This window comes from Gossypium hirsutum, chromosome A11 (assembly GCF_007990345.1).
Source record: "Gossypium hirsutum isolate 1008001.06 chromosome A11, Gossypium_hirsutum_v2.1, whole genome shotgun sequence".
NCBI lineage: Eukaryota > Viridiplantae > Streptophyta > Magnoliopsida > Malvales > Malvaceae > Gossypium > Gossypium hirsutum.
In genome coordinates this window covers 2,329,647-2,354,925 of record NC_053434.1, presented here as the reverse complement: position 1 = coordinate 2,354,925, position 25,279 = coordinate 2,329,647, and the positions used below count along the sequence as shown (strand labels likewise).

The following is a 25,279-nucleotide window of genomic DNA, read 5'->3' as shown; positions in this document are numbered from 1 at the left end:
AAAAAATTAAAATTTCATCTGGCCCCCCTATTTTCTAACTTCGCCCTTGAAGTTGTGTTTGGTGAATTCGTAGTACGGACTTAATCAAAAAGATTATGATATTATAAATTGATTATAATAATATTTGTTACTTTTTAAAAAATGTTTTTAGGGTAGTTTATAATTGTATATAAATAAATTATATTATTGAGCCTGGGCTGAAGGATGCTGCCGCTCAATGGAGGTCAAAGATACTTGGATTGCCTGTTTGGGCTGGCATCCGTTGCCGCCCATGGGTGTACTAGCGGGCCGCGACACAATAAGGCTTGTCCTTTATAAAAAGTCATTTTCCCCGCTAGCGCTCGCCATCCATCTTCTGTTATTTGAGAAAACCCTAGCCAACCTTTCCGCAGCTCGCTAATGGGTACTCTTCCAAGCTCAATTTCTTTCTTTGTTTACTGTTTATAGTTACATATTGTTTCTTTCCTTTTCTATGAATCATTTTCTTCCATGTTTCTCTTAATTTTTTTGTCACATTTCTACTAAGGGGTTGATCCCAGTTTTATTCTTAACGTGTTTCAAATAAGTTAAATATCATGTGAGATTTTTCATTTTTTCTTTGGTTATTATCTTTGTTTGAGCTCGTTTTAATAGGTTCTTTTTTTCTCAGATATTTAAAGAAAGTATTTTGCAGATTTATAAAATATATGGACTTTTATGGCTTAAAAACAGGACCATTGAAGTGTATAGTGATTTCTCTACGTGAAAAAAAAAGCCTTAATTATTTTAATTGTTCTGGTGATTTATGTGGGATGATTGAATGTAGGGGCTTACAAGTACGTGTCGGAGCTATGGAGGAAGAAGCAATCGGATGTGATGAGGTTTTTACAGAGGGTGAGGTGCTGGGAATACCGTCAGCATCCAGCCATTGTTAGGGTCAACCACCCTACTCGTCCTGACAAGGCTCGGCGCTTGGGTTACAAGGCTAAGCAGGTAATGACGAATTCCGTTTCATTCTAAACAACATATCTCTGGATCTTGATTTGCTTAGGGCTTTCTCTCAAAATTTAATCAATGTATGTTCTTTAAATTAAACAATTAATTGTTTGCAAATGCCATTTGCTATATCTTAATACTTGATTTTGGGCGTAAGGTTTGAGTATTTTAGTTCGTCTAAGCTTATTCATGTATTTGGAAGATGTTTAGAGTATGGTATCCCTAAGCGCTTGTCTAGTGTCGGACATGGGTGTTAGATATGAATGCTTTGAGCTAAATGGTATAAGGGAGTAGTAAGGCTCTCTGTACATAATTTGACTTAATTTTTCCCAAATAAAGTAGATGTCCATTTTTACAGGGTTATGTAGTTTATCGTGTTCGAGTTAGAAGGGGTGGTCGAAAGAGGCCTGTTCCCAAAGGTATTGTCTATGGTAAGCCCACAAACCAAGGTGTTACCCAATTGAAGTTCCAGCGCAGCAAGCGGTCTGTTGCAGAGGAGCGAGCTGGTCGAAAATTAGGAGGTCTCAGAGTTGTTAACTCATACTGGATCAACGAGGTTTGTAATAGTTGCTAAATGTTCTGGTTTCTCCATTTACTGGATTATTCCATTGCCCTCATTGCTTTGTGCATGATGTGATCTTTGTAGGATTCTACTTACAAGTACTTTGAGGTTATCCTTGTTGATGTTGCACACAATGCAATCCGCAACGACCCGAGAATTAACTGGATCTGCAATCCCGTTCACAAGCACAGGGAACTTCGAGGACTCACATCTGCAGGTAAGAAAAACAGGGGTCTGCATGGGAAGGGTCACTTGCACCACAAGAATCGGCCATCTCGAAGGGCTACCTGGAAGAGAAACAACACCCTTTCCCTTCGTCGTTACCGTTGAGTTTAGTAGGTTACTTTCAGACGTATTAATTGCTTCTATCTTTGTGGGATTTTGGCATTCCTTTTACTGAGTTTGAAATTTTTGCAAGTTTATTTCTGTTTGAGTTTTTATTCAATTTCGATGAAAAGAAATGTCGAGTCTATTTCAGTCTGAAATATGGTTCCAGATTCTCTAATATCTTTGGGGGAAAAACGGTTTTTATTTTTCAAGTGAAGCTAACTTGGGGGCCTTTTACAACCAAAATTAATACGTAGTAGGCTAAGTATTTGAATTGAGTTATTTATTTATTTAATTATTTTTTATATTTTTAAGATTAATATATGATAATATATATTTATGCTGTATCAGTAAACTGTAAATAAAATAATTTCGCCTAACGGTATCATTGCATCATCTTCATTCAAAATTTATGTTGGATTATCATCTAATTTAGGGTTGGTCTCATAGAACAACAAACTATATTTTCGGACCGTATTTTTCACAAAATTATGTTTTACATTAACTGAAATTGGACGAGTCTGTTAACATTATCTGAATGGTTCGTCACTTTACGTTGGTTTAATTATGTAAACATATTTAAAGATTAGAGTTTTAGTTTAATTTGTAAAATAAAAATCATTACAATATGCACTAATCTTTGAATAAAATTTGTATGTTAACTAATAATATGTCAAAAATTAAAATATATAAAATGAATTTCAAATTTGAAGTAAAATAAGGATCAGAACCATAATTATTAATAAAGACTAAATTTTACAACTAGTCACTGAAGTTTTTATTTTGCTTATTTAACTAAAAAAAATTCTTATGTGGTGATTAAAATTTTCAAATTTATTTTTTAGGTCACTTGATGGTTAAGTGATATTATTTTAGTTGGTGTAATAATAAATTTAGTTTTCGATTTTTATATTTTTTTTCAATTTAAGTCTGACCATGTATAAAATGATCAAAATTGATTTTTTTTTTTAAAATTAAAAAATTAAAAATTTAAATTAAAACAAAAGTCAATAATAATTTTTTTTTAAAAAATAGATAAGTGAGGAGAAAAAATTGTTTTTAAATCCTTCAAGTTTTCTCTCTATATTATTTGTATAGAAATATTTGATACCCATTCTTTAATAAACATAGAAAAAACCATTATCTAAGACTATTGGTTTTCTCTTTACCTATTCTATTTCTTGACATGTCTTCTTTGTTATAAGAAAAGAAAATAATTCAAAATATAATTTTTTTTTTACAATTTAGGATTTAGAAATAATTTAAGTGATTTGAAATTTTGAATTGAGTTTGGAAAAACATTATGGTATATTTTTGTTTTTGTTTTTTTTTTTGCTAAAAATATGGTATGAGAGTCAATTTTACAAGACTCTATAATACCAATAATGGATGTTTTTCAAGTGCATGAAACTTGGCTTAAATATATTACTAATTTGGTATAAAAAAATGTTGATGGAACATGTAATGATCTAATTTTTTTTGTTTTGTTATATTTTTAATCTGTTATTGGATTCTATTAAATGATAAATTTATATCTCATAAATATTAGTTTTTGGTAAAAATATTTTCAAGAATTTATTTTTTTATAATTTTTATATACAAATTTCTATTTTTAAATAAATTCTAGTTTTTTATAATTTATATAGAATTAGGGTGAAATTGATAAAACTATAAAAATTGAGGATTAAAATAATTATTATACCAATTACATAAATGTCGCTTAACAGTATAGTGAAAAACAATAATTTTAAAAAGTTCATTGATTAAATTATAACATTCTTTTAATTAAGTGATGAAAATGAAAATTTGTAATGTAGTGATTACGAAAGCTTATAATATATATTAGTATTGATTATTTGACGTTTTATCAAGCGCATAAGAACAAGGCAAGTGTGACATTGCGAAACATTGAAGGCCATCTAATGGTCTCCGTTTTTTTAGAGCATTATTTTATTTAATTTATTAAAATTTCAAAATTACGAATCACCATCCCCTCGTTTTCATCATTTTTCTCATTTTCTCAGCGAGAAAACCATTTCCCTCTCTTTCTTTAACTGACTTTCCTTTTTTTACTCCTATTCCCCGGAACCCTAACTCGATCCGCCGGAGAATTCAAGATTCCGGTGAGTCGCAGTTGCTAAATAATTCTTCAATTAAGCTCCGTTAGCTTAGGTTTTATTCAAGCAATTTTCATTTTTCGTTTTTAACTTTTATCTTCTATTCTTTGGTTTTCTTTTTGTCCTTAGTTTGATTTCGTCTTGTTGTTATGTTTTTGGTTGAAGTGGTGTTGTTCTGAATTGGAGTTTTCTGGTGCATTAGATGACCTTACGATTAGGGAGGAGTTGATATCAAATCGCCTGGGTTTCATCACCGGATGGAGGGAGGTAGCGTCTCTAGACTTACTTGCTCTGGTAACTGTTCATATTCCTACTTGGTTTTTCAATAAACAAATTATTTTTTAGGTTTTTCTTTTGTCATTTTAAATATAACTTGAACACATTTGTCTATATTTTTGAAATGGTGAGTTTAGTGTGAAAGTTTAGAATGATGTTCTTGTGGGTTTCCGCTTAATTAGATTGAAACCAACTTCTTTTATTCTCTTTTCTAGTTTGACTTAAGTTCGGTCTGTTATGTTATATCATTTTCGTTCGCTTAGTATAGTTTTATGTTTAATGTGTTCGGGCTAGATGTTTTGTTTAATTCGTTTCAGAAGAAAGGTTGTGTTTTTTTACATGTTTACATGCAATTAAAATTTTGCAGACATTATCCTTTTTTGAATTGACTTGCATCAAACTTCGTAATTGTAGTATATCAGATTTTCATGCTATATTGGGAAAGTAAAAAAAAAAAAGGATCCATACACGTCATTTATTCATTTTTACTCGTCAATTTTTTTATGGCATTGGGCCATGCAATGTGAACAGTTGGCATCTTTTTCAGGCTTTGCATTAATTAATCCATTTGAATTTATGTTCTTTGAACTGCAAGTTACTATTCAACTCTATGGGAAGTAGTAAACTGGGTAATGTGGTTGGCGAAAGTTTCATAACTTTACACTTTTTGTAGGCAATTCACATTGTACGAGGATACTCTTACAACCTTAAGGCCTGATCTCATTATCTGTGTATTATTTGAACTGCAATTCCACAACCCATTTTCTTCTTCTAAGTGTTTTCTGTTATAGGGATACACTCATGGATTATGATGACAATGATTTCCAAAGCCCAAATCTTCATTTAGCTGGCTAAGGGAACAATAAATTTCCTCCTGTTTTACACCCGTATGCTCTCTCCAAATTTGATTTTGATGATAACCTTCATGGACACTTAAGATTTGATAGTTTGGCTGAAACTGAAGCTTTTCTTGGCATTGAAAGCGGTGAAGATAATCAGTGGATTGAAGATTTTTCACGGGGGAGTAGTGGCATTGCATTTAGTTCAAGTGCAGCTGAACCTTGTTCAATTTCTAGGCACAACAATGTCTGGTCTGAGGCTGCCTCTTCTGAATCTGTTGAAATGCTATTAAAATCTGTAGGACAGGACGAAAGTGTTATTGGTCAATCTATTAGTAAGGATTCAGATGCCTGTGATGAACTGGGTGGCATAATAAGGAAGATGGAGCCTAGTTTGGAACAAGGAGATAGTGGTCTTTCTAAAGTAGGCTTACAGCCTGCCTTACAGACAGGTGAGATTCCAGGAAAATTATCTGGGTTGGAAGGTGATGTGTTGGGAGATCATGATGATGTCTCTCAACCACATAAATTTGACCCCTCTGTTGATGGGGCATTGAAAGCTCCAAATATAAGAAATACTGACTTATCTGAGAGAGAGGAGTCTAAAGATGGTGAAGAAATTGTTGTTAATGAGAATCAAGTGGAAGTTTCGGTTGATCAAGTTGTGGATAACAGGGAACAGGTTGATAACTTTGCTTCTGGGTCTCAAACTGATTTTGTGATTCCCTCTGTGCAAAACACCTGTGCCAGTAGTAAGGATTCAGATGCCAGTGATGAAGAAGGCGGCATAATAAAGCAGATGGAACCTAGTTTGAAACATGGAGATTGTGGTCTTTCTGAAGTAGACGGTGGCTTACAGCCTGCCTTACAGACAGGTGAGATTCCAGGAAAGTTTTCTGGGTTGAAAGGTGATGTATCAGGAGATCATTTGTTGGTTGAAGATGTTTCTCAATCACATGAATTTGAGCCCTCTACTGATAGGGCATTGGAAGTTCCAAACATGAGAAATACTGACTTACCTGAGAGAGATGAGTCTAAAGATTGTGAACAAATTGTTGCTAATCAAAATCAAGTGGAAGCTTCGGTTGATCAATTAGTGGATAACAGGGAACAGGTAGATAAATTTGCTTCTGGGTCACAAGTTGGTACTGTGATTCCCTCTGTGCAAAACACCCATTCCAGTAGTGCATTTTTAGAGAGTCAAGATAAGATACCTTTTAAAAATGATATCATTGATGAAACTGTTGTCAGTTTAGGAAGGGAAAATGTTGATTCAAGCCAAGAAATTCACATTGATGGTGAGAACTTGATTGGAAATGCAGGTGGAAGTGTTACCTTGCATGTGCAGAAGCATTCGGCCTTGGACATTCAATCTAAGGAAGAAGGACATGCTATTGGAAACATTACACCTACTGTGGGCAAGCCATCTGATAGGATATTGAAAGAGAATTCTGACCTCCAAAAGTTGGAAGGGTGCAGGGAGGACTTGGGTGTAGAAAGTCCTCCTCAAACTAGCATATCCAAAGATATTGTCTTGTCTGTAGGAAAATTACATAACATATCACCAATGCCCTTTGTTGGTGATACTAACCTTAAGGAGAAGGAAAGTGTAATCAGCAATACTGATGCTCAAATTTCTGTGAGTCGAGAGTCAAAGTTGGATAACTCGGATTCGATGGTGCAGGTAGCATGTCATGCCATTGAGAAGAAAGATTTGTCAGAAAGTAATTGCCACTCTGATTCAAAAATCTTGAGCAGCAAGCCTGAGAAATATTTGTTGTCGGTGCAAGATGTTAAAGGTTCTAAGGGTGAAGGTGATGGTGCCCACAATACTTTGGGAGCAGAACCTACGAGAATAGATGAGGAATTTACAGTCTCTGAACATAATGATGATTATAAATTTGATCAGAGTGTTTCAGCTGCTGCAAAGCAGAACACCCAATTGCCTTCTGATTGTAGTAAAACAGATCACGGGGAGGGTGGATCTTCGATTGTAATAAAGGGAGTTGATTCCTCTTCCTTTGGCACAGGTGACACAGTAAATGAGTTAGATTCAGATCTACAATCTAATGTTGCCATCAGTGGGAAGTCAGGTATGTTTATTTTTAAGCTTTAATTTTGATAACTGAGCTTTTTTGTTCTTTTTTTTTGCCGTCTTTTACAGTCCTGCATCATTTGCTAACTTGGTATTACCATGATACAGTGGATTGTGTTCTTTTGCCTTATGGTAAGAGTCTCCCTTCTGCTGCTGTTTTTGATCAGAAAGAGGTTCAAGTGTCATCTCCAGAGGCAAGTCTCTCAATTATGAAGAGTTCTGAAATGAGAACAGTAAAAGGTGCACCTTGTGAGACTGGTCAACTGTCCTCTTGTAAGAAAGTTGATCAGTCCTTGTCAAGCGAGGATACCTTTAATGCTGTCGGCCAAAGTGGGGACCAGACGGTTCATGGTGTCAGTCTGGAGGCTGTAAAGAATATGCATGCACCTTCTAATGTCTGTGATTCAATTGTGAGAGGGACTGATGGTGCGGAAGCTCAAGTTGTTTCCAAAAGGGGTTCTTCAGTATCTTCAGGTGACCCTTTATGATTAACATAGGCTTTCTTGGTTTGCCTAGTAATCATCTCAAGTCCCCAACTTAGACTTTTCTTGTTGGCAATTTCATACATATTAATCCTGTAGGGTGTATGCAAATTCTATTTGGTAGTCTGCTATAGCTAGAGCAGTTTTAATGGGAAGTTTTACTGTTATTCATACCTTGCCATTATGGTGCTGTTTCCTTGCTTCATTGTAGTTCGTTCTGCAATGTTTTATTTTTGTGTTGATGATTGTTTGGTTATGAGCCACTGTTTATACTTCATGAAACACATACCCTTGCATTTTTGTTGCTCGAGTCTTCACAAGATTAATTTCCACTACAATAAAATTCCCCCAGGTGCCGTATCAATTCAAGATAATGACAAAATATTAACAAATTCAGAGCCTTCGACTTCAAAGGAACTGTCCCATAACGCTGACCAGAATCATCCTGAAGATGGTGACCACAAATTACCTTCTGAACAGATCAGTGGTCAACTTGTTGTGCATCAGGCTGATGGTGAGTTTCTTTATCTTTTTTTTAAAAAAATTGTAATTAGATATTTTAAGCTTTCATGGTGGAATCTTTAATCATTTACCCTCCGAGTCTTTTCCTTTAGATCTGTTCTCCGTCATGTCAGTAAAAGTTGGTTTGTCTTCTTCTGTTGTTTCCATCCCCTTCCACTTCTCCCCAGATTATTGGGATGCATCTCTTTCGCTTATAATTTCTGCTTGTGAAGTTATGTCCCGTTCAAGGGTATTTTATGAAGTCTGGAACTTGTTTCTAGATATATACAGTCCTTCAATTAATTGCATTTTTGGCCTCTTCAATGGCTCAATTTTTTTTTGGTGAGACTATTTCATCAGTTTTCCTTTTTCCCTCCCACATTATTTCATGTTATTCTTATGATGGATTAATTTGATGTTGAAGGTGATCATGTGAAGACACATAATAGTTCCTTTCCTTCTGCACCTTCATCTGAATCTCAAACTAAGATTCACATAATGGAATGTGGAAGTAGTAGTGCTGATCTTGACAATCCTTCCTGTGGATCTCCGATTCTTGTTAGAACTTCTGAGCAGCCAGAAAGTGAAATCGGAACACCTACTGTGAAAGGATCCAAAGATCTGGGTGCTTCAGTGTCTGGGGTCACTAATGGGGAAGGAAATAAAGAGATGTCTATTTCTCAGGATACTAAAGGAAATGTTGCATCTTCAGGAGATGGAAGTTTCACCTTCGAGGTATCTCCATTGGCAAATTTGTCTGAAAAAGAAGCTGGCAAGAATTGGCAACCTTTTTCTACTGTTCAGCATGACAAAACATCCTCTGTAAGTGATGCTTTATTTAAGTGAACCTTTTTGTGCTCTAATAATAGTTTCCTGATTGTATATTCTAGATGATTTTTAGAACTATTTTGTGCTGCTACATATTACCATTTCATCCTGGTCATGCTCTGTCTGTGTTGCACTTGCTCTCTCACTCTGTGTGTTCATACAAGAAGGTTGTTGAGCGAATTCCAACAACCTCTAAAAGGGAAAATTTGGGTGGTGGCTCCAAGGGGACTTCTGATCGTAAAACAAGGCGAGCTGGTAGTAAGAGCACAGGAAAGGAAGCTGCTAGAAAGGGTGTTGTTGCAAAAGATACAACTCCTGCAAGACAATCAGAAAGAAGTGGTAGAACGAGTAATGTGTCACTCAGTACATCTGAAATTGGCCAGCTTGTGAAATCTAATGAGATGCAGTATTTGGGACACATGGAAGGTGGTAATATGAAACCATTTGGTGTTCTTTTTACTTCAGTATCTGGTTTTCCAGACTTGAAAACCTCAGCTTCTTCGTATGCAGTGTTTAACCAGCCCTTTACAGATTTGCAACAAGTTCAATTACGTGCTCAGATTTTTGTATATGGAGCTCTGATGTAAGTGGTGACACTTTTGTTCATTTTGGTATATATCTGTACTACACTGACATGTTTTGACATTATACTGAGGCTCTGTTATATCCTTTTCCTTCCCTCTGGGTTGTTGAAAATTAACAGTGATTAGTTTATAGGGTTAAGGCAACATTTAATCCCTGAACTTGACTATTTTTTCACTTGGTCCCTGAAATTATTTTTTGGTCCACATTAGTCTTGGAACTTGGCAACTTTTCCCAAATTTGGTCCATGTGGTGATGTGGCAGTCCAAGGTTGTGCCAACTCATCACAATTTTTTAATAAAAACTTATAATTTTTAGGCAATGATGTGGCACAATATAAGAGTGCACATCATCACATGGACCAAAACTGGGAAAAGATGCCAACTTCCAGGACTATTGTGGACCAAAAATATGTTCAGAGATTAAGTTGGAAAAAGCTTCTAAGTTAAGGGTCTAAATGTTGCTTTATCCCTAGTTTATATGTATGGAGCACGCATTGAGATTTTTTATAAATGTACCGTGATATCATTGTCAAATCTTGTTGTCTATGGTGTTTGCTTTTCTCTTTAGGATTTCTAGTCATTTGAGTGTATCCATCTAATTCATTGTTTCTGCAGTCAAGGAATTGCGCCTGATGAAGCTTATATGATATCAGCATTTGGGGGACCTGGTTAGGTTTTCTTCTCTCTAACAATATTTTACCTTGGGCTTTTCTTTTTTTTTTTTTTTTTTTGAAATATGGATTTAGTTACTATTTTTGTATCTTTGGCAGATGGTGGAAGAACCATATGGGAGAAAGCTTGGCAAGCATGTATGGACAGGGTACATTGTAAAAAATCTCTTGTTAGCCCTGAAACTCCGTTGCAGACACATATAGGTATCTATCTTGACCTTACATAGTTGAATCATTTTCTTTGCTGTTATCTATTAACTGCATACCTTGGTGAAATGCTCAGGTGCTAAAACTCCCGATCAATCAATCAAACAAAATGCACTTCAGACTAAGACTACATCCTCACCTGCCAGTCAGTCCAACAGCAGGGGTACTTCAACAACAATTGTAAAGCCAATGATCCCACTTTCCTCGCCGCTTTGGACTATTCCTACACCATCCAGTGACGCCCTTCAACCAGCTAGTATTCCAAGAGGTGCAGTTGCGGACTATCAGCAGGCACTTTCTCCGTTGCATACTCCACCTATAAGGAATTTCGTTGGACATAATGCTCCTTGGATGTCCCAATCCCCTTTTCGTGGCCCCTGGGTTCCACAGAGTTCTGCATTTGATAACAATACCCATTTTCCTGTACTTCCTATCACAGAAGCAGTTAATTTAACTCCTGTAAGAGAAGCATCTGTGCCTAATTCTTCCATCATGAAACAGGTTTCAACAGTTCCTATGGTCCAGAGTGGGAGTCCTGCCAATGTCCTTGCAGGGACTCCCCTGCTTGACATCAAAAATGCAACATTTAGAACTGGTCAGCATTCTGCTGATCCAAAGCCTAGGAAAAGAAAAAAATCTACAGTTTCTGAGGACCATGGGCAGATATTACTGCATTCTCAAACAGAGTCTCTTTTGGATACTGTTGTGAATAGTCATGCCTCTATGCCTGCTGCTATTACAACCCCTGCTACCATTGTTTCAAAGTTGGCCACTGACAAATTTATTACATCTGTCTCTACTGATTATCTTGAAAAGGGTGACAAAGATTCAGATCCGAAGGCTACTCTGTCTGAAGAGACCCTTGGTAAACTCAAAGAGGCTCAGAAGCAGGCGGAGGTTGCTGCTGCCCTAGCTGCTGCTGCTGTTAGTCACAGTCAAGAAATATGGAATCAGTTGGACAAGCAAAAAAATACTGGGTTGGCACCAGATGTTGAAACTAAGCTGACTTCTGCAGCAGTTGCCATAGCAGCAGCAGCTGCTGTTGCAAAGGCTGCAGCTGCGGCTGCCAATGTTGCCTCAAATGCTGCCTTACAAGCAAAAATGATGGCCGATGAGGCGTTGGTTCCTAGTGGCTTCAGAGATCCTATTTCAATTAATGCTGTGTCTTCTGATAGTGTGAAGAAGCTCGGCAAGGCAACTCCTGCATCCATCTTGAGGGGTGAAGATGCTTCTACTAGTTCAAATACTGTTATTGTTGCTGCAAAGGAAGCTTCTAAAAGGAGGGTGGAAGCTGCTTCAGCTGCCTCAAAGCAAGCTGAAAACATGGATGCCATTGTTAAAGCTGCTGAGCTGGCAGCCGAAGCTGTATCTCAGGCTGGAAAAATTGTTATGGGGGAGCCTTTCCCATTGACTGAATTGGTAGAAGCTGGTCCAGAGGCATACTGGAAAGTATCCCATGCATCTCCTGAGCCAAATGTTGCTATCAGAGAACACTTAGACAAAGGTGGTAATGTGGAGGCTCCTCGTTCAGTTGTCGGGCGTTCACAAGAGGTTCCCACAGATAAGAACGAAAAGCAAAGTAATAACCATGAAATATCACCGATTCTTAGAGAGATGGCCAGAGATTCTGTGCAGGATCATTCCAGGTTGACAGATGGCATTTTGGGTTCTGCTGCAACAAGTGGAAATGACAAAAAGGGACAAAAGGGTCGCAAAGCTTCAGATATTGCCAAAAGTAAAGGGGTGTCCACTAATACTGAACATGGGAAAGCAAAGGAAACTTCTAAAGATAACAATATGAAGGAAGGTTCCCATGTTGAGGTTTGTAATTTGAGCTTGATATATAAGTTGAGCTTTTTAATCTTTAGTTGAATGCTATATCTTTACTGAGTTCTAATGATGCAGCTTTATTTGATGGAAATATGTACATATAGTGGTGCATTTGAAATTTTTTGTGCTTTTCCTAGTTACCTTAGGGAATTGTTGCAGTTGGACATGTTTTTTTTAATCTTATGTTCATATAAGATCTTTTACGATTTACCATTTCCTGATTTCTAGGTATTGAGAGATGGAGATGTAGGTGGCTTGAAAGTAGCATGGTTCCCTGCTGATATTCTGGAGTTGAAAGATGGCAAAGCTTATGTGTGTTACAATGAACTTCGATCAGAGGGTGAGCTATGACACATAACTTGCTTTGGTTGAATCAACTAAATGATGATAATTAGCAAAGCAGATCTCTATGATAATCCTTGTCCTTAATTTTTAATAAATTCCATGTTGGTATCTATCCAATTTCACTTTGCTTGCATGATGTGTACTTTTATTGTGGGGAGATAGAAAATATGGTTAAATACACCGAAATGAGGATCTCTTCCTGTTCTAATGTATTTGTTTACGCATCTAGTCTGTTCCAAATGTCACTGTCTTATGTAAAAGCATATTCTTGCAGAGATGATTAGAAAGTTTGTCTCGTGAACATCTGATGAGGATGTTTTTTTAACTAACTTTAATCAACTGCTGGTCTCACAGATGGTGATAGGCTAAAGGAATGGGTGGAGGTTGAAGGTGAAGGGGATAGAGCACCCAGGATACGCAGTGCTCGTCCTATTACAGCCATGCCATTTGAAGGAACGAGGAAGAGACGCAGGGCTGCCATGGGGGACTATAATTGGTCCACTGGAGATAGGGTTGATGCATGGATACAAGATAGGTATGCATTCACTATTTCATATACATTCTTGCAGTGCATCAGACAAGAAAGGAATGGTACTGTTGAAGATAATGGAGGCATAAAAAAATCTATGTGAATTATGAGTATGTAGTGCAAGGATAATTTGTCACGATTTGCTAGCCAAACTAGCAACATGAGTGGTTTGTCATATTGCCCTTAACAATACTACAAGGTGAAATCATAATTTTGTTTCCATAGTCAGAACTCTCGTTGATGGCACAATTGTGAAAGCTGTTGAAATTGTTTCCTACAAAGGGGTTAGATAAACTATGTAACTAATTTGTCACTTGGATAGGTTTAACAGTTGAAAGTTTATTGGGAATTCATCAAATAGGTTGTGCTTGGTTGTCACAAAAGTCATTATATAAAACAATGATCCATTGTTTAAGAATCTACATAGATCTTCTTGTGGAATCCCAAGTCTTTTCATTTTTTAATCTGATAAGTTGTTACTATCTTTTGAACAAACTAATGTTCAGCCAAGGTCTTAACTTAAAAGCTATACTTTAAGCCCTCTTTTTGGGATGGCTTTGGAATCAAATGCTGTGCACTCCTATGCATCCTATATTTTCTTGATTTTTCAGTTAGAGAGGGATGAAGAACGTCAATTGCACGAAGTTCTTTCAGCCTTAATTGTCAAGAAAATAACCATGTTGAAATTATTATTATTATTTTTCTTTCAGCTGGTGGGAGGGAGTTGTCAATGAGAAGAGCAAGAAAGATGAAACATCATTTACCATCCATTTTCCTGGTATGTATGATGGTGTACAACATTTTGTTAACAATCTCAATTGCAGTGTGCTCAGTATTAAAGTCTGTGCAGCCTCTGCTTTGGGAATAATAAAGGTCTCTTTTTATTATTTTTGTTGCAGCTCAAGGAGAAACATCTGTGGTCAAAGCATGGCTTCTTCGTCCTTCTCTGATGTGGAAGGATGGTAATTGGGTTGAATGGTCCAGTTCTGGGGATAATGATGGCTCTTCCCACGAGGTGATATGTTGTTTAGATTTCTGATTGATGTTCCTCTGATAATACTTTAATGGCTGCTTTGCACTAAGCCTTTGATCTGTTTTTCAGGGTGATACCCCGCTGGAAAAGCGACCAAGGATAGGCAGTCCTGTGATAGAGACCAAAGAGGATAATACTAAATGTTTTGACAGCAAGGAATCTGAGAAACCTGACGACACAAGATTGCTGGATTTAACTGCTGGTGAAAAAATATTTAATATTGGTAAAAGCACCAGAGATGAGAGTAAGCCTGGTTCACTCAGAATGAAACGTTCTGGTTTAAAGAAAGAAGGATCAAGGGTTATTTTTGGTGTTCCTAAGCCAGGAAAGAAAAGAAAGTTTATGGAAGTAAGCAAACATTACGTTGCGGATCGGAGCAGTAGAACTCTTGGAACAAGTGATTCAGCTAAATTTACAAAGTATTTAATGCCTCGGGGATCTGAGCCTGGAACAAAAAATAAAACTGAACCGAAGGATAAAAGAAATGTTATATCCAAGCCTAAGGTTCTCAAGTCTGGAAAACCACCTAGTGTTTCTAGTAGAACTATTCCTCAGAAGGACAGCTTATCAAGCATTGTGGGTTCTCAACCTGATGATGCTCTGACTGCAGATGTATCAAAATTCAAGGATTCTGCTAGCGGTGCTGAGAATATATCAGGAGAGCATAACTTGGAGTTGAGATCTTCAAGTTCTGATGGAGCTGCAGAGGGCCAGGTTTTATTTTCTTGTGCTGCTCTCTCATCAGATGCACCCCCTGAGAAAGCTTCCACATCAAATGCTAAATCCGAATCTATCAGTAAAGGGAAACTTGCTCCAGTTTCTGGGAAGTTGGCTAAAGTTGAGGAGGAAATGAAAATTGTATCTGAAGTTGTTGAACCTCGTAGATCTAATCGGAAGATTCAGCCAACATCTAGAGTAAGTAAAAAGGTTGTGGACTTTTCTTCTTTTGATAAGTTGAAACAATTTATGCATTTAATATTGCACATATATAAGTGGCTGTTGTCGTGCCGCTTACAGATCTTGTTTGTTGTCCACAGCTCTTGGAAGGTATACAAAGCTCATTGATCATCTCAAAAGTTCCAGTTTCACATGACAAAGGTCAGAAAGGTCAAAGCAGGAGTACTAGAGGTGAAGTTTAAATTTCTCATCAATTTTGTATTCTTGGAGTAGTAATACTATTCTTTTAGACCTTGTCTTTATTGCCAAATGTACTGTTTGGTGAATGTAACATAACAGTCTCGGCTATATAACAGGAAGTAACCAAGGTTGAGAAGCGAAAAAGGAGCTGTTTTAGAACCTGGGAACCCAGTCCTTTGAGAAATTCAAGATTTATTGGATGAACAACAGGCAACATTCAACGGTGTAGCTTGTGTAAATTATGACATTGACAGATAGAGCTAGGAACCAAAATTTTTTCTTTGGCTTTTGAGATGTAGCAGTAGATATATATAAAATTATTTATTTTGAAATGAATTTTAGTTTTGTTTACAATTATAATATTATAATCTAATCTCTCTTTGGTCCCCATGCCTTTCTAGGTTAAGTTTGGAAGAAAGTCTCCTTGTAGTTTGGCTTGGCTTGCTTTATTTGCAAGTGAACAAATCCATTAAATTCTCTTGCTACCAACTTCTCATAAAGCTTATTCAGCTTTCTTTTCTCTTTCACTCTCTGCACTTTAAGGATCAGACTTTACTCAAAAAAGTTTTTAGAACCAAACGCGACTTTGTATTTGTAATGATTTATCCGTCAAAAAGTTCCTCTTGAAAATAATACTAAAATAAAATGTTATTGAGCTGCATTTTAATAAATTGATCGAAATGAATATAGTCCACCAAAGAGAATCCAGTATCCGACTTTAATAAATTAAAAACTACTACATGCCTATTTAGTAATTTTACCGCAAATATATACCGGTAAAAAGAATAGCATTTTTTCTTAAACTCCTCTCTCACTGTACAAATAAATAAATTTTTCATGGATCAAACCGGAGAAAACGAGAAGAAACAAAAGAAACTTCCCTCTGACCTGACCAGGCTTTGGCTCTCAAAATGTACCATTTTTTTCTTAGTCAGGAAATACATCTTTATCCTCTTTGGCTCCTAAAACAGGCTCTTCTTCTTCATTGCTTCTCTTCCTCAATCCTTCATTTTCCTTAAATTGTTGTGATTGATGATGATCTCCATCACCACCACCATTGTTGCCTGCGGCAATAATATCACTTGCCGGCTTCTCGCAGATACAAGAATAGGGATACTCATGAAATTCACCGCGTCCGGCCCTCATCTCATCTGGCTCTCCCATGAATCCTCTTTGAACCGCTTTCACCTTTTGCGCAAAGGTATCCCAATCCATCTGATCCCTTTCCATCAACAATGGACTCAACCTCCTGGCGTTCGGTCTTATGGTCCTCTTATGCCCCATGTACCTCCTTTCATTAACAAAAAGAACTTAGATTCAAGCCAAAAAACAACACTATACTAAAAACTATGGAATTACATGCTGAACCATGTAAAATGCAAAGAAATAATCAAAATAAATTTTTAGGATAAAAATTGAGGGAGAAAAATAAAAAATCAATCTGAATATTCAGGTGTGTGGATAGTTTATGAAATATAAGTTAAAAAAATCACAATTGAAATGAATGCTATTTTTGTTTTAATTGATAATTGATTAAAACTTTGGTTAGAACACCCGTCTAACATTTAGATTACACAAGTTCAAATTCTCTTAGCTTCTTCTCCTTTCTCCAATATTGTAATAATAAAAAGAAAGTTATAATTAAATTTAAATGATGTAAAAAAATATTTTATATTTAAAATAGTGAAAATAATTTAAAATTTATATATAATTTTTTAAAAATATATATATAATTTATTGATTATTTTTTATTTACATGAAAAATTATTTTTAAAATTTTTAAAATATTTTATCAAATAATATTCAAATGTTATAAAACAAAATTCATTTTGCTAAAATAAGCCCCAAATTTTAAAATAAAAAATTATTATGAAAAATCAAGAAATAAATTATAATAGATGTTCAAAGAAATTCGACTAAAACATAAGCCGAACCGATTTAAATATTAAACGTAAAAGCTCCACAGATATGTTATATAGGTATGTAAAATCAACATCTTCATTCAATCAGTTCAACATCTTAATTTCTAGATCAACTTAAAAAAATTAGCAAGAAAGAAATAGCTCAGATTTCTCACCTTCGACCTGCAAGAATCTTGGCCATATTTCCATTATTATTGGTGACGAAAACATCGCTTTCATCACAAACAATGTAGTCAATAGCAGCAAGGCAAGAAGAGAAAGGAAGAAAAGGTTTCAGGTCGTCATTAGCAAGTATCTCTTTTGTATAGAAGTTTGGAAAGAGATCTTTTAGTGGTTCCAGAGTCTCTTCTCCACCATATATTTCTCCAGATGCAACATAGATGTATGTGTCGTTTTCAAAACCAAGTGCTCTTAACATCAAGCCTACTTCATGAGGAGTAAGTGGGCATTTACCTCGCCTTCTCTCTCCAACAGCATCTATATCCTGCATGAATACGAGGATGGGTGCAGTTTAACTAAATAGAGGCAGGCAATGTTTATAAATGGTTCTGAAATTGTAAAAGAGGGAATCTTACAGGCAATGTTTCCCATCGTTTTCGTATCTCTCTAAGCTCGTATCTTTCCTTGTCTCCTCCACCAATGTAACAACCAGAAAATGCTAGCATATCGGGTTCAAGCCTGTAATTAAAAGAGTGAAAACAGGCCTGCGGAGTTTAAAATCATATTTAAGAATGTTTCTCTATGTATGTGTACGAACCAATGTGCTATAATTGAATACGCATACACTCAGAAGTGCAAATGCTGCAGGAGTATGCCTTTGTTTTTACTCTTCATTTTTTTCCATAAGAATCTGTATCTTACACCCGTTTTCAATGCAAATTCGAACATGGGTATAGGGTATGATTCTCCAAATATATGGAAAAATTAAAAAAAAAAAAGCATCTTCATATCTAAAACTCACCCGAACCTGAGTAACAAATAACTTAGTTGGATAATAAGCCAAGACGCGTTTCCCAAAATTTTAGGATTGGGCACTTAAGGGAAAGGCATTCTATATCTGGTTTAAAGGTCTTAGGGGTTACCACCTGAAAGTGAAGGAACTTCAAAATAAGTATATCCACTCGTGAATTACTGACAAATTCCAATTTCAGGTGGTATATCATTATATCAACAAGTTTCGGTGTCAAGTTCCTACTAATAATATGCACGTAACTTTCAAAAGTTAAATTTAGCCCTTCTAGAATTCGGAATAAACCTCAAATGGACTGCCATAAAATGGTTAGCCATCTGACGCATTTTCATGACCAGTTTTTGTCCAAGTGCTTGAATAGGCTCTGTGAATCTTAAAGCATGAAAATTAGCCCGGCAGCGCAACTTTTGAAGGTCTTCATCGATGTTGTTGGCTAGTCTGTAATCAAACTTTGTCAGTTGCAGGACCTACAAAATTTTCAATGTTAACTGCTGCACTCCCCCATACTAACCATATAAGATCCTAGAAAATGCGCGATAAAAATAATATTCTACAAACATGGTGCCTGGAATGGAGAGATGCAGAGAAGATAAAAGGATAAGTTGTTAAAACTATCTTCTAAGCTACTAATCAGATTCTCTAGAAGTGGAGAAACAAAACATAGCTAAAAAATGTGAAATTTTTATTTATCTTTTTTTCTTCTTTTAAGCCGAAAGTCCGAAACAACTAAAATGGAATTGAAGTTAATAACTTCTATCGCCACTCTTCTTGTTTAAAATCTCTCTTATTGACATGGAAGGCTAGAAATTTTGTGGAACTAAATGCATTTAATTTCATAAAATTTTTGGGTTTATATAGAACACTGAGGGAATGAACAAGAAACAGAAAGTTAAAAATTGATGAAATCATTCCTTATAATCAACCTAAAATAGCAGTAGTGTGGAGTATCTGCAAGTAGTCTTACGTGTCTTCTTTTAAGTATTGGCAGAACTTGGTCTAGATAATATTCCGGAGCGGATTTCCTTGGGACACGCATAGTGTATGGAGGTTTTTCCATGGACCTCATGAATTTATCAGGAACTCTTTTGACAACAGTAACATCTTTTGCAAGGTAAGAAATGAACCAGTCGACATCAAAAATGTTGACGAAGTCACTACATGTTAGTAAAAAAAAACAATAAGGTAACAGAGGAATACGATGATATCAATTTAGCAGAACTTCTAATAAGCTGATTCAACTTACCTATCATCTTTCCAATAGGAATTATGATCCAACTCAGGTACTACTAAGGTTGCATTAAGAATTCGTGCAACAACTACAGCATCTGATATCTGTGTGGCAGATGTAAATTATTAATTTATACTTATTCAGACTCGGGTGTAAGCAATGGAAATGGAAATGCAGGCAACGTATGTTTAATGTTTTTCTAAGATTTTTCATGTATTAGAGGAGTTTTAGAAGACCATATCCTTATACACATTTCTGGATATACGTTGCATATGGGTGTTTGGTACAATTACTTTAAAGAAAAAATGAAATGTCAAAGTAACTCAGCTTAGCTGGTGACAAATAACTCCACTTACTCCTGTTCTTTGTTGATTCAGTCCTCCACTTGCAGCAATAAGCAAATAACCATTTGATGATTGCTCACTAATAGCATCTAGATATCAAATTATTAACGTAAACGAAGAATCAGTAAACTTAAGCAGACGGGACTGGTGAAATATAAATGAAAACACTGTCCAATGGGTTCTTTTTTAAAAAGTGAGAACAGATGATACATGATATCTGGTAGTTTGAATCATTTTACAGAAAGCTTAAGCTACAAAGAAAAATAAAGCTCCAGCAAATTGCTCAGACCAAGTTAATTTCATCTTATTCAACTCCTGGAAGAAATCATATAAAATTTAGTTTTACCCTTCAAAGTTATACACCAGTAGCATCAGTTGACACATTATACACATAGCCAAATTCAAAGTACTAAGAAAGAGCTAAACATTGTAGTAACCGATTAACTTTCTGATATATTAAGGACTCATCCATTTCAACATCACCAACTACACATATGAATAAGAGTACCATAGAGTCGCATTTGCAAGCTATGCTACTCGTACTCGAGTATGTTCAGTTTTTTAAGTTTTCTGGGACATCTTCAAACTCGTATCCGGAGATATACCAAACAAAGGTCCGCCATGAATACTTCAGGAAAAGAAATGAAAGTTGCAAGTATAGACGCTGAAAAAAAGATCACATAGCTAAACAATAACATAAGTACTTTTGCTAACCTCAGAACCAAGCATTTTAGTGACTGTCAACAAAAGAATCTAAAGCTGCTGCCATCTTCTAAACTCACAAACTTAAAGAGAAGCAGACAGTTTGAAACTTAAAACAAAAGAAATGAGAACTTTGCATAACAAAGTAAAGAAACATAAACATCTAAAGCAACAATTTTGCACCAGTTAACACTCTGCTATGAATTGATACCCAAAAACGAGTGTTGAATTACAGATGTAAAACTACAAATCCTGTTAGGATTAAAAGTTCATTCTTATTCCAGTTTTAAGTGAAGAATATCAAAATTTCCAAAAATAAACCAAATGCATTTAAAAATAAATAACTAAATACAACGTACCAGGAAATGTAGCACTTCTTACGCTGCATCCATAGAAGTATTTTGCATATTCAGATTTCCATATATCAATCGGTCCTCTATTGTTTTCATCCTACAGAATTAGCATCAAGATAACAAAAAATGTTCAAAAAAGAAAAAGAAATTTTCAAAACTTTAAACATAAACGATTATTTTTTACAGTTTACCAAATTGAAGAGACTTTGTTTCATAAATCGCTGGGAGTACCGGTCGAGATTAGACGCCATTTGGCCAGTGAAGAGCGAAAGCATGCCTAAGCAGAAGAGCATCATGCCACAGAGGAGCGGCATTGAGATCTGCTTCCTCTGCGACGCAGCAGAGGATCGCGGCCTGCCAAACACATGCCTGTTGCTTACGACGCTGCCGTTTTGGTAATGAAACAGCGCCTTGTTGGCCATAACACGCTAAACCTCCACTCCTTATCCACGCCCATCACGGACTCAACGAAACCGACTCCGCCATTAACTTCACCATATTAATTACACGAAAACGCCACGTCTCCTGTCACTATCCCCCAAGGACTACGACCATCAATGAGTATACAATAATTAGGGTATGTTCGTAAATAATACGACAATGTAGGTCAAATTTGAAGAACAATCACAGTTCTTCTTTCCGTCCTGCGATCAACATTCTCAAAGCTTTTCCAAAATGCTGCAGATTTTAGAGGTTTCTGATTTTGTTTACAGATAGGGAGGAAATGTGAAAGAAAATTCAAAAATAAAATTGAAGAATAGAGATTAGAGAGAGAGGGAGAGATGCATGAGATTGCTCCGGTTTATAGGGAAGTTGATGAATGAAGAAGAGGATTAACGGTTTTTTAACATAAGCTATAATTATGATGGAAATTTCGGTTAAGACGAGGGTCAATTTAGTAATGCCGTTAAATAAATGTGTTTGCCGCCAAAATAAATATGTGTTTAGTAATCTTACTTTAATTTGTTTTAATTATTTTATTTAATTCCATCCAAAAAGAAAAGCAAAAATAAACTTTTTTTGCCTACTTTTAAAAATAATAATTATTACATATTATTTATAAAATTTTAAATTAATAATAATAAAATTATACTTTGACTCAAAAAAATAATAAAAATTTAATTTAATCCTTTAAAAATGACAAAATATACAATATTAAAAAGGTGAAATTAACTTTTACTATTTAATTCCACCAAAACAATTTTCTAGCTCCACTATTGATGTTATATATAATCCATGACTGAATTAAAGTAACTTGGATAATCAATTTTCTTTATAAGAGAAATGAATATCAGTTGTTCATGAATCAAACCCAAATGTAATTATTAACCCAATAAACCAATGGAAGCTAATTTTTTAATCCTAATTTCTCACATTTTGAACAATATCAATCGAGTTTGTTCAATATCAATCGAGTTTGTTGAAGGGGTCAATTCCTTTGAAAGAAATCTGCGAAACATCATTCATTTAGAGTTACTACGTTCCTCAATAAATTGGTATTGTCCCCAAATCAAGTGGCGCATTATCCGACCTTGCGAGATGCTTTTGCTCTTTGAACACACGCCTCAAGTAGTTTCTTCATGTAGTTAAGTTTTTTGAAAAGTCGAGACAAATCCCTAAACCGACCTGAGGATGATATCAACCTATTGTGAGATCTATTGATTTTGGATGAACGACACTTCGCAAACTATTCCAAAAATATTAACCTTCCCTATCAGTGTTAACACTAATTCGATTATCGAAAAACTCAAATATTTGGAGACCACTTTGTTTAAGACATTAAAGTTCTCTTTGGATTATTTCTTGTCTCGATGTCTAACTGAAATAAAATTTTGAGGTATAATATTTTTCTAAAAACCATAATAATTTTTATTGTTCTACATTTAATTTTTTTTAAAATAAGTTATACAACAATATAATAGTTAGATATTATCATTGCAAAATTAAATTAATTAATTAAACAAATATTTTAATCAATAATGAAAAAAGTATAAGATATTATTTAATATTATTTTTAATTAATATTAATGGAATTATTATTCAACATAAATATAATTTTTATTATTTATTAATTTCAAAAATTAAAACAAATTAAAATTTTGATTGTATTAATCTTTGAATTTATAACTTCTCACTTAATTCATTTTATGGATATCATTGTATTTAAATCTAAATACAAGCATCGTTATTAATTTTTAACTTTTGTCATTATAATATTAAATTTCACCATTATTATTATTACAATTTTACCGGAAATAATCTCATGAGTCTAAATCCAAGGTGTATTCCCCAAGAAGGAGACAGCATATGTTCTATAACCACCTTATCTAATCAATGGAATCAAATAAAACCATTCCAAAGAAACCGATATGAAAGGAAAGCAAACACAGGCATTGGACCAGTTGGGGTATATCCAATGACTAAGTGACAAATGAAATAAGCAATAATAATAACAATTCATAAGACAAGTAGCACCCCCCACTCCCAACTTTTTTCCACGTAACTTAACTTCGTTGCACTTCGAAAATCGAAAATGTCGATGACATCGTTGAACCAAAAAAAATTGTTAATGACATGTTGCTTTGTTGGTAACGAGGAAATGCTTTTAAAAGAGTTTAAATATAGCTTTTTTTCTTATTTTTATTGAGTAATTAAAGTTTAAAATTTTAACACAGGTGTCGCTATCACCTGTCCGACTTAGTTTGTGTCTTGTGTTAATATGAACTGCACGTGTTTTGTTTTGAATAAATTTTTTATTGTTTTTCTTTAAAATATATATTTCTTCTTTTAACAGTTTCCAATGTCTAAGTTGTTACAATTTTGAAAATAATTAGTTTTTCGCCGTTGGATTAATCCTGTAAATTACCATTTTTCCCTTCAGAATGTCTTATAAATGGTTCAATATTCTCCTCATTTCATACAACATTACAAAACAATAACTTATCTTTTCTCTCATAACTCACTTGTTTCTTTTCAGTATATTTTTCGATAAGTTTTTCAGCTCTATTTTCTAATTATTTTTCTGTTTCTTCAAGAAGAGCAACACCAATTTTGTTCTAATTTATTTATGTGGATGTACAAATATTGAAATATTGTGTTAACATTGAGGGACAACATTTACTATACGATTACACCAATAAATGAGCGAATTTTCTTCTAAAACAGTGGTTCTTCCACGACACAATTATTATTTCATTTATTTACACACAACATCCAATCAATACTAACAATTTTATTTTGTAGTAGTATATATTTTTATAGAATTGATGAGATTTTTGGACCGCAAATATAAAAAAGATCACAATGTAGAAAGGAGTAAAAACAATTGGAAAAAATTGTCTTTGACTTGTTGGTTAAGATAAATATATGGAGTTATTTAATTAAATATGAATATTATGATAAATGTAATGCTCTTCAGTCTATTGTATTTTTATATTAGTTTATTTTTTTCTATTATAATTAATTTAATTTGTATTGTATTTGTAATAGTGAATTTTAAAAATTAAGAAAACAAAAAACCGGTTCATGTTTAAACCAGTCTACAAGGTGTTGAAGTTGATTAGTGGGTCAATAAATAATATTATCATTAAGAAATTTTAAATAATATCATAAACGTATTTTCCTTTATCTCAAACAATCATTACATTTACCTGCCTTTTTTTTTAATGCTCGAAGCTGAATATCTCTGTAGATTTGAAAGTGAAACCAATCAACAATTGTAAAAAGTCATGTGTAGGTATAAACCAAATACTACGAAGACTTCTAGCCTTAAAATGCCATTTGCCATACCAAACCGAAAAAGCAGCCCCCCTCCTCTCTTTCTTTGAAATGTCCAGGTGATGGAGATGTTCATCCCAGGCCCGGCTCACAATTCCTTAATTTTATTAAAGTTAAATAAATATAAATATTAAATAATAATTTGAATTTAGACTTTAGACTTTAAAAAAATATTGTTGTTTTCGGATTATTTTAAAAAAATGATAGATTTTTTTATAGAAAAAAGGTCATCCAATCATATTAGATGACAAGTTTACCGTCAATGTTGCCACATGTTATATTTTAAATTTTAAAAATAATAATATTGGATTGGATTGTACTCATTTTTAAAAAAAATTGTAAAGTATGACACGTATCTTCCGCATACTGAACTTACCATCTACATGCTGAGATCGCTTTTTGGAGAGAGAAAATTACCATATATTTTCAAATAATCTAAAAATCACCATGTTTTTTTTAAATTTTTTAAAATACAATATTTTTACAATACATTGTTGAATTTACAATTTGGGTACTTTATTTATATTAGCACATATATCTTTCTAATTAATTATGGTTTTCCTACGATTTGCTTTAATACTTCTTTAAATTTCTATGAAAGCAAAAACAATTTTGACAAATTAAAAAGTTATTTCTAAATAAAAT

The 25,279-nt window shown here is 34.5% G+C and overlaps 3 protein-coding genes across 11 annotated transcripts; 2 read left to right on the top strand and 1 right to left on the bottom strand.

Moving 5' to 3' along the window:
- The first annotated feature begins 256 nt into the window (after positions 1 to 256).
- Positions 257 to 2,022, top strand: LOC107922755 (60S ribosomal protein L15-1). Its single transcript, XM_016852911.2, has 4 exons — positions 257 to 403; positions 806 to 972; positions 1,334 to 1,531; positions 1,622 to 2,022. Exons 1-4 carry the CDS (start codon positions 400 to 402, stop codon positions 1,865 to 1,867), a joined length of 615 nt encoding a protein of 204 aa, XP_016708400.2. The 5' UTR covers positions 257 to 399; the 3' UTR covers positions 1,868 to 2,022.
- Positions 2,023 to 3,776: 1,754 nt separating this feature from the next.
- On the top strand, positions 3,777 to 15,726 carry LOC107923864 (uncharacterized). Of its 8 annotated transcripts, none has more exons than XM_041080521.1 (18): positions 3,777 to 3,987; positions 4,184 to 4,248; positions 5,049 to 7,189; positions 7,300 to 7,665; positions 8,026 to 8,187; positions 8,599 to 8,996; positions 9,170 to 9,428; positions 9,513 to 9,585; positions 10,202 to 10,254; positions 10,357 to 10,461; positions 10,541 to 12,285; positions 12,523 to 12,634; positions 12,994 to 13,174; positions 13,879 to 13,946; positions 14,068 to 14,183; positions 14,271 to 15,128; positions 15,239 to 15,329; positions 15,455 to 15,726. In XM_041080521.1, the coding sequence occupies exons 3-18, from the start codon at positions 5,380 to 5,382 to the stop codon at positions 15,469 to 15,471; spliced, it is 6,414 nt and encodes a 2,137-aa protein (XP_040936455.1). In that variant the 5' UTR covers positions 3,777 to 3,987; positions 4,184 to 4,248; positions 5,049 to 5,379; the 3' UTR covers positions 15,472 to 15,726. The 8 variants fall into 8 exon arrangements, with proteins under 8 accessions (XP_040936455.1, XP_040936454.1, XP_040936461.1 ...); XM_041080520.1 differs by having other exon boundaries at positions 3,834 to 3,987; positions 4,184 to 4,275; XM_041080527.1 differs by having other exon boundaries at positions 3,834 to 3,987; positions 4,147 to 4,248; positions 14,271 to 15,116.
- Positions 15,727 to 15,974: 248 nt separating this feature from the next.
- LOC107923865 (O-fucosyltransferase 29) lies at positions 15,975 to 21,665 on the bottom strand. Of its 2 annotated transcripts, none has more exons than XM_016854024.2 (9): positions 21,049 to 21,665; positions 20,864 to 20,954; positions 19,815 to 19,891; positions 19,474 to 19,562; positions 19,195 to 19,384; positions 18,516 to 18,697; positions 17,836 to 17,938; positions 17,416 to 17,744; positions 15,975 to 16,626 (listed from the first exon to the last, which is right to left on the bottom strand). In XM_016854024.2, exons 1-9 carry the CDS (start codon positions 21,277 to 21,279, stop codon positions 16,266 to 16,268), a joined length of 1,653 nt encoding a protein of 550 aa, XP_016709513.1. In that variant the 5' UTR covers positions 21,280 to 21,665; the 3' UTR covers positions 15,975 to 16,265. The 2 variants fall into 2 exon arrangements, with proteins under 2 accessions (XP_016709513.1, XP_016709512.1); XM_016854023.2 differs by having other exon boundaries at positions 15,975 to 16,629; positions 21,049 to 21,664.
- Between the last annotated feature and the right edge of the window lie 3,614 nt (positions 21,666 to 25,279).

Bases quoted from the DNA above. Each gene is read 5' to 3' on its own strand.
- LOC107922755 (XM_016852911.2), top strand. The intron at 973-1,333 runs GTAATGACGAAT...CCATTTTTACAG, and splicing joins TGGGTTACAAGGCTAAGCAG to GGTTATGTAGTTTATCGTGT. The intron at 1,532-1,621 runs GTTTGTAATAGT...TGATCTTTGTAG, and splicing joins ACTCATACTGGATCAACGAG to GATTCTACTTACAAGTACTT.
- LOC107923864 (XM_041080521.1), top strand. From the start codon at position 5,380: ATGCTATTAAAATCTGTAGGACAGGACGAAAGTGTTATTGGTCAATCT. The intron at 7,190-7,299 runs GTATGTTTATTT...ACCATGATACAG, and splicing joins TGCCATCAGTGGGAAGTCAG to TGGATTGTGTTCTTTTGCCT. The intron at 9,429-9,512 runs GTGGTAATATGA...CTTCGTATGCAG, and splicing joins GTATTTGGGACACATGGAAG to TGTTTAACCAGCCCTTTACA.
- LOC107923865 (XM_016854023.2), bottom strand. From the start codon at position 21,279: ATGGCCAACAAGGCGCTGTTTCATTACCAAAACGGCAGCGTCGTAAGC. The intron at 20,955-21,048 runs GTAAACTGTAAA...CTAATTCTGTAG, and splicing joins AACAAAGTCTCTTCAATTTG to GATGAAAACAATAGAGGACC. The intron at 19,892-20,863 runs GTACGTTGTATT...TTTGATATCTAG, and splicing joins AAGAAGTGCTACATTTCCTG to ATGCTATTAGTGAGCAATCA.